The sequence below is a fragment of the Phocoena phocoena genome, chromosome 14, assembly GCF_963924675.1.
Source record: "Phocoena phocoena chromosome 14, mPhoPho1.1, whole genome shotgun sequence".
NCBI lineage: Eukaryota > Metazoa > Chordata > Mammalia > Artiodactyla > Phocoenidae > Phocoena > Phocoena phocoena.
The window spans coordinates 30,117,256-30,135,155 of NC_089232.1; the positions used below are offsets into that span (position 1 = coordinate 30,117,256).

Here is a 17,900-nt window from a genome sequence, read left to right on the forward strand (position 1 = left end):
GAAAGAAAATTAAACCAAATTAAGTGACAAAGTACAGTAATAATAATTCCCAATATAATTTCTTCTATCATTAATCTTAGTCCTTTAAGCAGTCTTTTCAACATATTTTAGCATATTTAAAAAAATTTTAAAGGCCAAAGAAAAGTAGTAAGGAATATGTTTTACATTTTACCACTCAAACCCAACAGTGGTCAGAGTTTATGGGTAACCAATCACAGATACTCTTTTCTGTTTAGAAACATTTTGTAACAAACAAGACCTATGAAATGAAATGGTCCAAAACTATTAAACAGTATTTTTCTATATGAATCTGCATGGCACATCACTAGTGAAGCTGAAATTATAGCTTTATTTACTGTGTTCTAATAATTAAAAATGTTATCTAGATAGGCATAATATTTTTAAAGATTTATACTACATACAATTTGAATATATTTTATCAAATTTGCCACCTATGTTAAAAATTGACTCAAAAAAAAAAAACTTTTTAAAAGTTCCACTGCCACCATCTAGAAGTCTAGAAACAAAATGAAAGAACGTTACAGAATAATTAAGCCTCTTTGAGATTAATTCCCTGTATTCAACATTTCTTCCTAATTAATGCTCTTCAAAATACTGTAATTGCAGGTTGATTATTTTAAGTTTATCCTTCTAAATATAAGCTCTCTGGGGCAGGGAACTGTAGTTGTTGAAAGTTAAGACAATGTTAAGAGCAATGTATACCTAAATACTTGAAGACTTGTTATTATTACAATATAATAAACATTTGAAAATCTGGCCTATCAGGAGTTACTCTGATAGTCTCAGGATGCTTTATATATTATCTGCTATAATAGTAATTTCATTAACATATACAGTAAAGCAATACCATCAAAATACACCAATAAGTTAGTACCCAGAAAAGAGACTAGTATTCTACACTGGATAATGATTTAACTTATGAACTGTACTGCAAAAAGTATAAAACAGATTAAAAATGACCAATTCTCAGCAGAGACTCACTAATAACTTACTAACAAAGATTATAAAACCTCATTAATGCTGCTGATTACATCCATTTCCCCAATAAGGGAGCAAAACTTATCACAAGGATCTGTTTGTATGGTTAGCCAAAAACACCAAACTGTCAAAATGTTCTCACTTTTGATATATCAAATGCCAAACCTCTAGGATTTGTAATCTACAGGATTTTAATTATTGGACTTTTATTATACTCAGAAGAGAAACCAATGAATATTCCATATCAACATAACAAGTCACGATTTCAAACTTCTGGAAATATGAAAATTAAAAATTCTGAAAACTTTGTTTTCTTTGTCATATTAACAAATGTATGCACACACTTCCAGTAACAAAGAACTACTGACCTTACGTTGTAGAGAAACAGCTTTATCAGACACCTGTTTACTTTCTGGTGAGGTGTCATCTTCAAGATTCTTTGATTTGTAACGAGTACAATGTCCTATATTTGAATCACTCTTTGTAGAGCTCGTAGATTTAACTGATGGCCTTGCTCCACTGACAGTTTTAAGTTTTTGTGCTGGTGAGTGTCCTTTATCAACTGCTTCAAGATGTTTCTGTTTACTGAATTCTGATCCATGCCCAGACCGTTGTACTACATCTTCTAATGCTTTTTTTCTGTCTAGTAAGAAGGACATAAATACTACTTGAACTGAAAAGAACTTAAGGTAGGAAACATCTCATCACATTATAAAAAAAAAAGAATCATCTCTCAACTGTCCAAATATTTACCACATTGAGCTATTGTTAGGCCAAAAAGGTGGCAAACACACACACACAAAATTATTATTCTTTAATTCTTCACTCAAAAGTGAAGATGTAAAAACATGAAGATCCCTTATTCAGTGAGCTTCTCTTATACCAGTGGTACTCAAACTTTGGTTTCAGTATCCCTTTACACTATTAAAAATTGAGGACTCCCAAGAGCTTTTGTTCAATTTATCAATGTTTACCATATAAGAAACTAAAATAGAATTTTTAAAATATTAATTCATTTAATAATAATAAACTCCTATGTTAATATAAATAATATATTTTTATAAAAAACTTTAATTTCAAAACAAAAATTAGTTAGATGAGTAGCACCACTGTATATTTTCCAAACACTTTAATGTTGGGCTTAAAAAAAGTCTGAATTCTCGTATCTGCTTCTGCATCCAATCTGCTGGATACATTATTTCAGCTGAAACGTTTAAAGAAAAATCCAGCTTCACAAAGACATGTAGTTGGAAAAGGAAAGACCTCACAGACCTCTGCAAAGATCTCAGAAAAGAATTATATAAGAGCTATTTCCAGAAAGGTCACTAAACCAATACAAAGACACAGGTTGAAAATATGAATAACTTTTTTAATGTTTTAAATTAATTCACCGAAGACAAGTCTATAATCAATTACTAAAGCAAACTAAGATGTTTGTATATCCTTGGTTTTTAAGTTTGATGTTGGGTGGATAGATACAGTCTCCCACACTTCTTCTGATACATAATAAAGGGAAGAAGAATGAAATAGGTTGGGATGTGGGCTGGATTTCATATAGAAATTCTAAAATTTAATAAAGTAGAACATTCCATTTCTTAAAAACCTTGAAAGTTTTAAAAAGAGCTGAGCCAAATACCTCAAAATGTCAACATTTAAAAATATCTTGACAGTAGTATATAAGTCACCATTTCAAGCTTAATAGAAATAAAAAATTCAAACAAACAAAAAAGCTAAAAAAATTTAGTCAAAATAAGTACTTATTATTCACAACCATAAGTGTACCTGATGATCTCACTGATCTCCTTGATGTCCTTTCAGGGCTAACTGATCGATAGCATTTTGGACTAGCTCTAAATGGATTTCTCATTCGATACGGTGAACGGGATCTGGATCTGTATCTAGGAACGAAACGATGGCAAATTCTTGGACTTCGACTTCTTGGTCTGTACATATAACGTACTGGGCTTCGGGATCGACGGAATCTGTGACTTGAGCTTGATCTCCTAGAATGTCTAGGACTGGGAGAATGAGATCGTCTTCTTGGAGTTTCGTTTTCTTTTCTATTGCCTTCATTTCTACAAAGTGCAGGAAAAAACCACAAGATTCATCAATTTAACATAAATTTAAATCTATACTAAATGACAGATTTATCTTCTTAAAAACAGACTATTAACAATGCCAAATTCTGATACCACGTATTTACATAAAGCAAAAACCTGTTTGACATGATGCAATTCAGCCTTGTAGATGAGTAAGACACAATCAGAGCAGATGATCACCTCTCTCATTGCTTAGATTCCTCTGTTTTGTTAATTTACAAAAGAATATTATCACCCATTTCTTGCATTTTTCCTATACCACTATTATATCCAATTATGTTTTGAAAGTATTATATTACATGAAGAATTTAGGAAATGACTTACATAAACAAATGTTTTTCAACAATTTTTCCTGAAACATTATGCCATCCACAAATATTTCTTTGACTGTTGTACTTGTGTACCTACACATTGAACCGGGAACCCCATTCCCAGCCTTCAAATCTAAGATCCCACAAACATAAAATAATAATAAAAGTACAAAGTATTTTCAGAACAGACTTAAAAAAAAAAAAGTTCACAGATGGGAGCTATCACACTTAAACTGGGGTAACTAAAGAAAGATTCATTGAGCTGGTTCCATTTGCCTATTGTTTAAAAGTAAAAATGGTCAAAACAGGACTCTATTCAAAACAGTACCTTTAAAAAAAAAAAGTACTTGTTTACTTTTAAAAGAAAATCAAATTTCAATAATACCACTATTAAAAAAATAACTACCTTCTTGATGGGAGGATCTCAGGATTCCAATCGGGATACCTATTTTGAGAATAAACAATATTAATGAACAGTTAAAATAAGATTATAAGGCTCAATCTTTCCCTGCAATATATCAAGAGGACTGTTCAAAACCAAAGTTAAGGGAATTCCCTGGTGGACCAGTGGTTAGGACTCCGTGCTTCACTGCGAAGGGCACGGGTTCAGTCCCTCACTGGGGAACTAAGATCCCACAAGCCATGTGGCGCAACAAATAAATAAATAAAAATTTAAAAAATTTTAAAAACAAAAAATTTTTAAAAATTTTTAAAAATTTAAAAAATATTTTTAAAAAGATTTAAAAAAGATAAAAAAACAAAGTTAACACAGTGATTTATTAGTATATTAAAATGTGAATATTTTCTTCAAAGTAAAATATTTTGAGTGTCTAATTCAATAAATAAGGTATTAGGCAATTCAGGGAAAAGAAACACATTCCCTATACTTCAAGGGCCTTGACGTTTATTTAGGTAAAACAAGCAGTACATATAGAAGTGTTGAGATGTATAGAAGAGGTATAAAACACAAGCTTAGGTTGGGGTTAAAGACAGTTCTCCCACTTTGCAGAACTCCAGGGGACACCGCTCTACAGAGTAATACACGAATAGTGCCCCTTACACTGTACCAAGTGCTCCTCAAGAGAGGATCTAGTGGGAAGGTTCAGGGGAGAATTCAAAGAAAAAGGTTGCTTTTCAGGGGAACTAAGATCTCACAAGCCATGTGGCGAAAGGTGTGTTAAGAGGCATGGATCAGGTTAGGTTTCATACAGTGGTGATACATAAAAGAAGCATTGGAGGCAAAACATGTGTTCTATTCCAGGAACCGGTATGGCTGCAGCATGGAAGTGATGAAAAGCAATTAGAAGGGGGAAAACCTGGAAAGGCAGTTCAGAGACAAACTATGAACGTCCTTGAAATCAGGTTAAGGAGGCTGCACATAATTAAAAGGCAACAGGGAACAATAAACATTTCTGAAATGAAGGGAACATAGGAATGTTTTCAGAACAACTGGAAATAAATATCTGGATTAGAGAAAAAGATGAGGGCTGGGATATTTAGAAATCAGGCATCAGCTATACTACTAAGAATGAGTGAGATAAACAGAGAATAGAGTTTGTGGGGAAAAAAGAGGGCTGAGCACAGAATCTTATGCACACTAACACTTAAGAGTAAAGCAGACAAAGATACACCAATGAAAGAGATTAAGGGTTAATTACAGAAAGAAAAAGTAGGAGGAACAGTAACATCATAGAAGCCTTAAAAAAAGACATCTTTATCCTCATCTTTTCTAGATTTTCTGGACTCTTAAAAGTTAACTGGAAATGGTGATTAAATTAAATTATTGAATCACTGATGTTCAAAAATACAATTTCAGTAACCAAGAGGAGAGCCAGGTAAGGAAATGAAGGCAGCAGACTCAACAAGTCACCTGGCAGGAAAATAAAGTGAGGTCAAAACCTTACTAAAAGTAAAGTGGTTTTTATTTGTTGATATTTGTCTCAGACATCGTTAGCAGGTTAACTCAAAAGCAATTCTCAACTCTCTTTTCCCATGCCTGCCTCCACAACAAAGGCTTAAAAAAGCTAAATATTTGCTTTCTCAGCCTCCTTAGAAGATAGCCAGTGATAGGTTCAAACCAATGAGACAGACATAGGTACAAAACCACTGGCAGACTTCTGAGAAAGCTTCTGCCCACTTCTTCCTGCTTTAAGAGCAGACATGATGCATCTTATAACTACAATGTGACAAACTATGAAGGCAAAAAAACTTAACTTTCAATCCAATGTATCTATCACGCAGCATCAACAATTGTTAAAACATGAACAATTTTGTTTCATCTACTACTACATTTTTTAAAACTTTTGTTACTCTGTACCATGTAAGAAGATACATTTCCGGTCTTATGTTACTGTGTTTAAAAGCAAGACCTTTGAGAGTTCCCTGGTGGTCTCCTGGTTAAGATTTGGCACTTTCACTGCTGGGGCCTGGGTTCAATCCCTGGTCGGGGAACTGAGATCCCACAAGCCATGTGGTGCGGCCAAAAGAAAAAAAAAAAAAAAAAAAAAACTAAAGCAAGACCTTTGGAATCAAACACAGCTGGGTGTATAAGTGTAGGTACTGCCACTTAATGGCCATGTATCTGAAAGCCAGTTACTTACTATAAGTAAGCCTTAGCTTTCTCTTATGTACAACGCTGGAAATACAGCTGGTTGTCGACACACAGAAGTTATTAAATTTCCAGATCTTTCCAGTTCAAGAGTGGGTAACAATGTTTCAGATGTGAAATGATGTTTCAGATCTAGGTTAACTGCTAGAATACATATTCTTGTCTCTGCTGCCCAGAGCAGAAAGATAAAGCATACATACTATTCTGCAAATAGAGTTTGGACTGCCTAAATATTGCCTGACTAGTTTTTGTGGGTTTTTTAAACATCTTTATTGGAGTGTAATTGCTTTACAATAGTGTGTTAGTTTCTGCTTTATAACTAAGTCCATCAGTTATATATATACATATATCCTCATATCTCTTCCCTCCTGCGTCTCCCTCCCTCTTACCCTCCCTATCCCACCCTTCTAGGTGGTCACAAAGCACCGAGCTGATCTCCCTGTGCTATGCAGCTGCTTCCCACTAGCTATCTATTTTACATTTGGTACTAACTAGTTTTTTTAAATGTGTTTCAGAAGCATGATACATAAGCAATAGAAACATAATGGCTAAGAACAAGGACCTAAGTAAACGACATTATCTGTATCCCAATGTGATGCAGTAAGTATACACATCACCTATAAAGTTTTTGTGACAAAAATGTTCAACCTGAATTTAATGAAGAGGAAAAAAACCAGAAAGGTGCAGAATGTGGAATATTCTACAAGACAACTTTTGTGGACATTTCAGAAGTCAACCATTGTGAAAATATCCTCCTCAAAAGGATACTGGGATTGACATACATACACTATTAATACCATGTATAAAATAGATAACTGTGAGAACCTACTGTATAGCACAGGGAACTCTACTCAATGCTCTGTGGTCACCTAAATGAGAAAGAAATCCAAAAAAGAGGGGATATGTGTATACATACAGCTGGTTCACTTTGCTGTACAGCAGAAACTAACACAATATTGTAAAGCAACTATACTCCAATAAAAAAAATTAATGCTAAAAAAAAAGTGTAGGGGCGGGGTAGGCAAAGGTAGTTATAAAGGCATTTTGGAAACAAATGGGAAAATTTGAACTTGGCCTATGTACTGGAAGGCATTATGAAATCATTGTTAATCACTGTGTTATACTGTGGTTATAACAGATAACCACTGTAGAAAAATTTCCTTATTCTTAAGAGACAGATTTTGAATTAAGGAGTAAAGTGTCATAATGTCTAATTTATTTTCAAGTAGTTTTCAAAAACTATAGTATTAAAAATGTGCATATAAAGATATAATAGATATGTCGAATGTTAATAATTGGTTAATAAAGACAAAGGCTCTATGAATGTTTATTATCCCTTCAACTTTTTTGCAGCTTAGAAACTTTTCAAAATAAAATGCTGAGAGAAAAAAAAGAGCGAAGATCCATGAGTTAGATTAGTTGTGCCAATTATTTGCTGTGTTATAGTAGGGAAGTTGCGTCTCAGTTTCCGCACTGGTAAAATCACAAATAATCATTATACATATATCTCATAGGGTTGCTTTGAAGATTAAAGACACCGTGTAAAGCACTTAGAAGAATGCCCAGCACACAATAAGCATACAGCTCTTATTATTTATTATTTTTAATACTAAAACTTTAATGCACTGTATCTTTGCTCAAGTTAACCAACTACTCTTATGTCATAATCCAGAAAGATCCAAGACAAAGAGAGAGAAGAGATAATCAGCCTTAAGAAAAGGAATAAGAACCTAAATATACATCAGCAGAGGAATGACTAAACAGATTAAGGTTTAGAAACACAACGCAGCTTTAAAAAAATAAATAAATAAAGTAGCATATATTTTGCCATGGAAAGATCCAAAGCACCTAATCAAATCTAACATATTTGTTAAATTTTTTTTGCAATACAGAAAGCCATAAAGAAACTATTCAAGAGCACATAACCTGAAAAAGATAAAAATGTAAAACAAGCAATGAAGTAGCAGGCATGGAAAGCACATGCTTTAAAATCAGCATCCTGGAGACCTCCTTGGCAGTGGTTAAGAATCCGCCTGCTAATGCAGGAGACACGGGTTCAAGTCATGGTCCAGGAAGATCCCACATGCCGCGGAGCAACTAAGCTCGTATGCCACAACTACTGAGCCTGTGCTCTAGAGCCCATGGGCCACAACTACTGAGCCTGCGCTCTAGAGCCCATGAGCCACAACTACTGAAGCCCACATGCATAGAGCCCGTGCTCCGCAGCAAAAGAAGCCAGCACAATGAGAAGCCCACGCACCACCACGAAGAGCAGCCCCCGCTCGCCACAACTAGAGAAAGCCCACACGCAACAAAGACCCAACGCAGCCAAAAATAAATATATATATAAAAAAATCAGGGTCCTGTGTGCATTAAAAAAAAAAAAGGCTTATCTACACAAAAGTCTTTAAATAGGCATAAATGCCATGTGATGTAGTAAATTAATGGCAGTGCATGTAGCTAGAATCCTCTTACTAGCATTAATGCCTACCTACAGCAACTAACTAACTCCCACCTAAATCCCTTACCTTCATAAAAATGAGACATCCCACTGGGTATCTGTGGGAAAATTTGTGGCTTAGGAGAGATTTTCCGCTTACAGTGGCAGTAAGGCCTATCCAATTCAAGTAACAAATTATCTCCGCATGATAACCAATGTTTGTGTGCACACATCTATACAGGTAAGCAACTCTATTATTAGTCTATACAATTAAGGTAGGACTTATATCACACTCAACACATGACACCAACCGAGGTACAGTACCCTATTCCTGGAACCATTATAACTGGTTTAGAGATGGACAACTAACCCACAGTGAACCAAAAGAGTCAAACCAAGGACTTCTGCAGAATTTATGAGGAAAGAAGTGTTATTTATTTTTTAACTCCTGGAATTGCTAGCTATACATATCACTTAAGTCTGGAACTAAGGGGGTCACTGCTTTGTGGAGAAAGGTGTGCCTTTCTCATGAGGCTAAAGCAGAAGAGAACAGCCAAGAAACGAAAATATTTCTGACACTCTGATTTTTGTTTGAGCATCTAATTCAGCTGTTCACACTCCTTAAGCTTCCCAGTTAAATGAGCTAATAAATTTCCTTACTTTAAAAAATTGGTCTGAGTTAGGTTTATCACATATGACTAGAAGAGTCCTGAATATTCTCAAAAAAATTTTGTTGATATTTTCATAAAGAACAACAACAAAAAACCAAAACAGCTGCCACAAATCCATTTGCTCAAGAACATGTTACTATCATCAGTATAGTGACCGGGAATTTGACACACAACTATATCAGCATATTTAATGATGTTAAAAGGAGCACAATTTAATTTTATGTAACTCCAGGTGATATTAGAGAATACTGTTAATATCACACTTTTCACCTTCATAGGTGCCCTGTCTTAAAGAAGGAAAAGGTCGGAGAATTGAAGAACCAATGTTGAGGAAGCACCGTATCTAGCTTGTTCATCTCCCACTTAAGGTTTTTTCTGAATATAGGTTGTAAACCTGGAGAGGTTTAGACCTGAAATTAAAGACTAGTGTTTGGTTTGGGTGGTTTTTAGTTTTTTATCCTTTGGGAAAGGGGTGGGGATGAGGGGGAAGAAGTATAGGAGAAGGGTAGACTATGTGCTCTGAAAGAGATAAACCATCCCAAGGGAAGGCAAGCCAGCAGGAATGAACCAATGATACTAAAGTTACCTACTGGGATTAAATTAGGAAGGAGTCAGAAGAAAGGATCATATTTAATTCTCTCCTTTGGGAAAACGATTAAATATATTTGTATATTAATATTTCAAATAGACAATAGCTTTCTTAAAAAATATTTTTCTCCAAAGTACCACACTAAAGGTATTAAGCAGTCGTACCTGAAACATTATTTTGTAAATTTGCTACTTATAAAAAAGGAAAAAATTGTTCTTACTGTTGACGTAACTGTCGGCAGCTCTCAATGTGAGTAGATGTATTTTGATGCTGAATCCAATCCTATTGTAAAAGGAGAAAAGTGCACAAATTAGAACATTCCTTATTTGACTAATGAAATTAGGCTTTTTAACATGACACAGCATACTTTGTTTTATCAAAAATTAACCAATTCTAGTTATAAATACCATTTGGCTACAACAAAATTTTCACAAACAAAAATAAAAGCCCTCCAAATAAAAGCACTTCATAGCAACTCACTGATACCATTTTAAAACATGTTAGTATAGAAAACATTTTTAAAATCATACCCATGGATACTCGTTTTGAAGTCAAATATACATGCAAACTTGGAGAAAATAAAAGCATGGATCAGAAATAACTCATCTCAAATATAAAACACTACTACAGAGAACACCAAAAACTCTATAGATAGAATGGTGGTATTCTATAAAATATAGTCTAAAATACAGTCTCTAAAATACAGTCTCAATGCCTTACAACTCTAAAATTCAAGCTAACAACATTAACAACAAAAAATCCTACCTCTTAGGCCAATACTATTCCAAACAAGGTACTCACTATGTATTGGCAAAGGATAAGATTAGTAAAAATATGAAAAAATGCTGCTGATCAAATCTAATTTATTTTCAGGATATAATGGAAAGTAACATCATTTCAAAGACATAATATCCCTTACATATAGAGCTTTACAATGAACAAAATGCTTTCTTATACATAACTTCATGTGTCACAAAGCTGCCCTAAAATTACATTCTGTATCCATAAAAAGCTCCTGGAAGATACATCTGATTTTTTTATTTAAAGGCAATACAGTTTTCAAAGATACAGTCCCCCAAATGAAACAGTTAGTTAAAAGCAATGTGCATATTACTCAATGTTTTATTGTTTCTCCAACGTTTGGGAAGGCAGAAAACTTACTGAACAGTTCCATATTTTAATGCTTTCCTTGAGGAAAATGTTATTCATTTCCATTTCAAAAACATTTTAGTTTGTCATTGCCAAAGACGAACTAGAAATATCCAGAGTTAAAAACAACAGTTGACACTAATTTTGGAATCTGCCTTGTCGAGAACTATTTGAAAATAAGTGCATGCTATTTGCAATGCTCAGCAGCAGGTTATGACAAACCCTAAAATTATTTCATTAAGCCATGAAACTCATTGTGGATTGCAAAAAAGAAATGTCTGTATATCCTGCTCAGTGATACAAATATTTAGAAAGCTAGAAGAGATTGGCAGTTAAGAATCTTTAGTACTGTTAAACCCATGTCTTTGACATTAACTGGATATTGTTTACATCAGACACACTGGCAGGTATCAAGTTGGGCATGATTTATTTGGACCATAAAGTGTTTTATTTGAATAAGTTGCCGATATTTAAAAATCCAGAGATTTCCAGCTTTTCTTGAAAAAATATGAAGATGTAATTAATACTAGACATGTATTTGATATAGCAACCATCAGGTGATGCTGACAGCTAACTTACTTAAGGTATACTCTCTCCAGTTCTACACACACACACACACACACACACACACACACACGCACACACACACCCTTTTAACAGGCCCGCTTTACTCACTGACATCACTCGCTTTTAAGCTCAGTAAATATATGTACACCACCCCAATTTCTAGACTCTCCAGTAAGACAAGGGTCCAAGAGCAGTACTCCTCTCCAGAGAAAAAGTGATAATTATCTACTAAGCAGGAGATGCTACAAGGACTGTAGACTTGAGTGGGCCCAGAATCAAACTGTACAAATACCTACCCATATCAGAGCTCACTATCCACCAACTATTTCAAAAATCTTTTGTCAGTATTTTCTCAAACTCAATTATTTCAGTCAAAAAGACATGGCTGGGGTTTCCCTGGTGGCACAGTGGTTGAGAGTCCGCCTGCTGATGCAGGGGACACGGGTTAGTGCCCTGATCCAGGAAGATCCCACATGCTGCGGAGCGGCTGAGCCCGTGAGCCATGGCCGCTGAGCCTGCGCGTCCGGAGCACACGCAACGGGAGAAGCCACATCAGTGAGAGGCCCACGTACCGCAAAAAAAAAAAAAAAAAAAAGACATGGTTTCTCAACCAACTGTGACAGTCAAAAAGACGTAACTTCTAAACTAAGGTCAGCTCCTCCTCTGTCTGAAACCCAATTTAGAAAAAACATAATTTCACATTTTCTTGTTGTCTTTTTCAGGCTATAGTTTTAAAGACTCAGAGATGGGGAACATACTGTCAGATATTACTTAGCAAGAAAAAATTTGCAGTTGGTAATTTATATTTATTGGTTACATATTTATAATGTCAAATACATGCACACTTACAAGGCAGCAAGATATATCACAGAAACAAGAGAGGTAGTTTGTACTACCTAAGTCCATGTTCACAAATCCCTATAATTTGTCATCCAGTAGTGAAGAATTCATTAGTTAGGTCCATTGTGTTGTTCTATTAAAAGGTATCTGTTCATTTAAAATGGCAATCAATCTCTGTGAATTCTAATAATCATTAAATGATTTTTCCTCTCGAACTTTTACTTTTATCACAGTAATCCATACTTTCACCAACTTATACTTGAATAACTAGGGAACCTCGAATTAGGTGCCCTACCCTATCTCTTCTCATTTCTATTCATCTTGCACACGTCAGTCAGATTTATCTCCCTGAAATACATTTTTAATGTGTTACTTCACATATCAAGAACCTTAATTAGCTTCCTAATGCCTCTCACCTCAAGTCTAAACTCCTTAGGCTAGCTTTTCAAGGCCCCTCAAACTTACTGTTGTTGCTCCTATCTGAAATGTCACCCTTCCTCCCCTGGGTATATCTAAGCCTACTCATCATTCAAGACCCATCTTCAACCTACTCCATGAAGTTTTCCCTCCCAGACCACTCTAATCCAGACAGACTTAGTGCAGTAGTCACTCAATTAGTCTTCTTTAACTAGAATACAGAAGTCTTCTGATGTCAGAAAGTATATTATACTTTCTAATTACATACTGCTAAATACACAAGTGTCAGTAAATTGATAATGCTAGCCTGAACTGATATAAATGTCTGCAATCAAGATAGAAATATTAAACATCTCTCCCCCTACAGCATATCTGAACAAGTTAATTATGAACCATTTGTTACCCTCCAATTTTTAAAAAATTCTTTAGGTGTATAATTTTTCTCCTCAGTGAGACTGTAAAAACTGCTTAGAAACAACACGTAAACTTTATATAGTTCTTTATTTCCATCCCAGCACCTAATATAGCCATGTACAAAACAAGTAATCAGTAAATAGTTACTGAATAAATGTATACCTTTTCTATTCACCAGATAAAAAATTAAAACATTTAAGATATTTTTCTTGGGTTTATCATGACTAACTGAAAGTTCAAAATAAATGGAATACAGGGGACCTAACACTCAATTCAGTACTTAGGCCAGGACTACTTACAGATTTTAACTAAGTGCTATGAATTATTCTGAGATTTTCCAAGACTTTGCTATTGCTATCCCCTGTGATAGGGCAAGGCAATTATTATTTTATTAGAACTCAGCAAATATGGCTAAAATGAGGTAGAATGCTGATTTCCTTTGCTGGCATTAACCTTTATGACAAAAGCGTCAGTTTTAGGTATCAGATTCTTGTTGGCTGAAACCTGGTGAGTGGGTAATAGAAAGACAATAAAAGGGCAGCACTGGAAGGAGAAAAAACAAGAGAATTAACACCAAAAGACTTTTAGGCCTATTCAAAGTATACAACCAATGCTATGGCCTTGAATCAAAGGCCAATCATGGGCCTTTTTCCCATGGGAAGTACATTCCTTCCTGACCACTTGTATTGAATAATATACATCTTCAAATCACATTAGTAAATAGAAGAAACAGTGGTTTCCAAACATTATGTAAGTAAATAAAACATACTTGGAAATTTCTACTCAAATCCACCAGTGATTACTATCAAACAGTATAGTCTACATTACTCTTCGGCACCTCTGTAAAACACTTCATTCTAACTATACTAACCATGAAGACACCTAAGGCTTCTTTGTCTTTTAAAGACTCTTCTCTCTAAAGTTCTATCGTTCTATAATCTATGCTCTGAGCCCACAGCTGGTCCGAATAATTCATCCTGACTGAACTTTGCTATGGATTAAGTTATTTTAGGAAGCTCCTTCTCATGAAATGCTAAAAATCCTATTTCAGACAGAATCAGAAAATATTTAAATCAACATTGTCTTTAGCTCAAGACCGAAAGATACATGCAAGGCTACAATAGACTGTCTCTTAAAAGTGTGCAGTACAAATGTTTTATTCCAAGTTTTTATTTTTATACTAACAGATTCTTATTTAGATAAAGGTAACTCATGTGACATTGTCTTCTAAGTACGGTTTACGTCATATCAATTTTATGTTGCATTTTCTGGGATAACTTCTCAGAAGCTTAAAATAAATGGACAGACCCATGTGGTGTGCCCAGTCACAGGAATACAGAAAGCCTAACACCCAATTCAGTACTTAGGCCAGGCTACTTAAGATTACAACTAAGTGTTGATGTTGCAATCAAAATTTCTGCCTTTTCCTTAATGACTAGTTAACACCAGCATACATGAGAATTTAGAGGAAACTTGGGCGCTGAGTATCATGATACAGTGATCTTTAAAAACACTCACCTTCAAATGACTACATTCTACGTTACACAGAGAACACAAATGTGGAAATATTCTTGGAGACGCTGCATAATAATCGTTCATCATAGAAGGAGTTGGAAGTCTCTTCATCTTCTGGGCATCAGCATGTGGAAACTTTGGTAGCCATGATGCTTTCACAATCCCAAAGGGAGACTGAATGGGGATGTCAGCCTCTGACTGGTAATTCTTTTTACTTCCTCCCGATCCATGTACATTAGATGAATTAATGACAGGTTCACGTGGGATCCGATCTTGTTGGCTTACAGCTGAAATTAATTCCGATGAAAACGGTTGCTGGTTCATAGGAGGAATCAGAGACTGACTCATTGTCTGGTTAACTGGCTGGCTAATGGATTGGCTGACAGATTTTACAGGTTCAAGGACTGACTGTCCTCCTGAAATGTGTAAGCCTGACATCTTGCTTCCACTCTCAACTGGGAAAAAGGACTGATTATTGGAGGACTCACTGGGGAAGTCCATCTGTCGAAACACATCTTCAACAGGAAACATAGAATTACACATCACATTTGGAGCGGGAACAGATCCAGAAATGCTTGGCTGTGACCGAAATTCGTTCTTGACCTCATCAGTTGGAATTTCAGGATCGTAAATACGTACTTCAAGTGGATCTTCTGTGTAGCCATATTTGCTTGCATGCCCATAATCAATCACATTACTCGAAACTGCCTCACTACCAAGTGTTTCTTTATTTCTGCTCTGAGAAGGTAAATTAGGTAATCGGCGCCCCATTTTTCGCATTCTTATATCCCTCAAAATTAATGGCATATTTTCAGGAGTTAGTTGTTCATCAGGATAGCGACTGAGCTCTTCTAAGTCTTCATTAGATAATCCAAAACTTGCTAAGATACTTGAGGCACTCTCTTTTGTATAGCGGCTCTGTACTTTAGGACTCTGCTCTGTAACCTGCGTTACAGAACTCTGTTTCACTCCCACTGATGCAGACATATGAGGCTCATCATCCCACCGGCTACCATGAGGCTTCCCCTTCTTTTGTTGTGCTTCATGAAAATCCAATTTTTCTTTGGTCAATCTTGGATCAGTTCGGTGCTGAGTTACCTGAACATTCATTCTCTGTGGTCCCATGTTCTGGTAAGATTCATGGCCAGCAAATCTGTGTGGTATCCCACGGGCTCTCCCTGCTGGGTAAAATCTTGGAAGACCCATAGATCCAGGCCTCATAAATGGTCCTGGAGGCCTCATCCCAGAAGGGTTAGGTGCTCGTGGCCTCTGAAGTGGGAAGTTTCCTCGAGGATTAAACCTGGGTCTCGACATGGCTATTTTCAAGAAAGCCTGATTTAATAAAGCATAAGGTGGTGTTGAACTATGTGAGGCAACGGCATTCAGCTGCTGAAGCGCCAACTGAGTCTTAATCTGAGCAAAGTGCAAAGGAGATGGGCCCAACAGAAGTGGGTTTGCAATGCCCAGGTTCAAGGAATTCACAAGTGGTGCGAAATTTTCCAAGAATAACACAAAGCTGAAAGTTAAAACACAAATATTAGATCATTTTAACTCAAACTACTTCATGAAGTGGGTTCTACAGCCAGTGTAAAACATTTTGAAACAAAGCCACGAAACCATTCTGCATTTCATACACTTTTAGGGTGTTTACGAGGATATTAAACTTTCCCCAAAACTTTCTCTTCTTTTCTTTCCCGAATCCAGAACACAAACCCCAAACCTCAAGCCAGAGTTCATACACTGTGTTGCACTGGGTGCTGTCCTAGGTGCTGAGCGGTAATTACAACTCCTTTTAAAACTTCTTAGAAGTGTCCAAATCCTGCATGCCACTGGGGGATGGGGTGAGAATATACATTCAGTTGCTGTGGTCAGTAAGTTCTCAGAAGTTGTTTGTTTATCATCATAGATCTTTTTCCCCCTTCTTTTTGATTTTAGTGGAAAGGAATGAGTACAGAATCATTCAATTTATTAAACATTTTTTGTCTAATGTAACAGTCATTATGGAGTTTTCAAGCCAAATAAAACATGATTCCTGCCAAAGTGCAAGCAATCTAACAAGAAAAACAAAATAGAGTTTTTCATTATTACAACAATGCTAAAAAGCATCATAAAAGGGTTTATTTCTGGAAGAGGTCATGAATGCTTGAGTTGAGTTTTATGAGTATCTTCTAGAGTTTTGAGGGAACTGAGATAAGAGAGATTTCAGCTAACAAGGTCTTACTAAACATGTGTTTATCAAATTTTTTTAAATGTAGAATAGCCTAGGTTAAAGCTTCTGAACAAAACACTGTAATAAGATGAAACAGCTTGCTGGGATGATTTAAAATTTTTAAACTAATTAAACTTATTAACTGCGTGTTTCTGACAAAGCTATAAAATTCTGGACCAAGACAAAATATAGTTTAAGACACGTGATTCTTCATTAACCCCAGGACTATTTAATAAAAGTATCTATGAAGACAGAAAAAAAAAAATTGCCAAGAACCTCTCTCCCTTATGCCAACTTTTAGCTACTGTTTTTACTGACTTTGGAACTTTCTCCCAAAACTATCCATTTTCAACCCTCTGTTCTCTACACCAATTCCTTTAGTCAATGAAACTCAAAAACATTTTATTCTCCATTTCTAACTAAACATAAAATTCTACATATTCCTGTCAATGTCTCTAATATACTTTCCTTTTTCCTTTCACCACCACCACCACCCTACTGCAAGCTCTCATCACTCTATACCACAGCTGGCCTCCACCCCAATTCATTCTGTCGTTACTGATTAATATCCCTAAAACACTTTTTATTATCACTCCTCTACATAAAAATCTTCACCACTTTACTGCTTCTCTTAAGATAGTGTCCAAACTTGTCAACCTGGCATTTAATATATAACCTAATCCCAATCTACCTTTCACGCTTTCCTAGCCTATACTTACTTAATGAAAAATTTTTGCTACAGCCAAATTGGTCTATTTGCAATCTCCTGACCACTTTCAACACATTCCATACTTTATTCATACCTCACTACCTAGAATACTCCAGGTCTCTGAATCAAACTCAATCTTCAAGATTGTTTCCAAGTCCCACCCCACAAGAATCTCTTTGATCATCTCCTATGGCACACATTAAGCTATTAATCTAATAAATGCAGTAATACATACAATGTTCAAATTCATTTCTAAGCTAGTAATGTATCTCTATATGTCAGATGAGAAGGGTTTGAATTCTACCAGATTCACCATTTACTATTAAGATTTTGGGCAAGCTACTTGATCTCCAGAGCATCAGT

General features: G+C 35.5%; 1 protein-coding gene across 1 annotated transcript in view; it reads right to left on the bottom strand.

The window, feature by feature from the left end:
• The window catches only part of ZNF638 (zinc finger protein 638), an 84,211-nt gene that overhangs the window by 56,656 nt on the left and 9,655 nt on the right, over positions 1–17,900 (bottom strand). Inside the window, exons 2-6 of the mRNA XM_065890938.1 lie at positions 14,623–16,135; positions 9,938–9,999; positions 3,816–3,854; positions 2,782–3,074; positions 1,368–1,642 (exon numbers count right to left, since the gene is read on the bottom strand). Of these exons, the coding sequence (XP_065747010.1) occupies positions 1,368–1,642; positions 2,782–3,074; positions 3,816–3,854; positions 9,938–9,999; positions 14,623–15,933 (1,980 nt within the window). The 5' untranslated portion in view covers positions 15,934–16,135. The remainder of the gene's footprint in view (positions 1–1,367; positions 1,643–2,781; positions 3,075–3,815; positions 3,855–9,937; positions 10,000–14,622; positions 16,136–17,900) is intronic.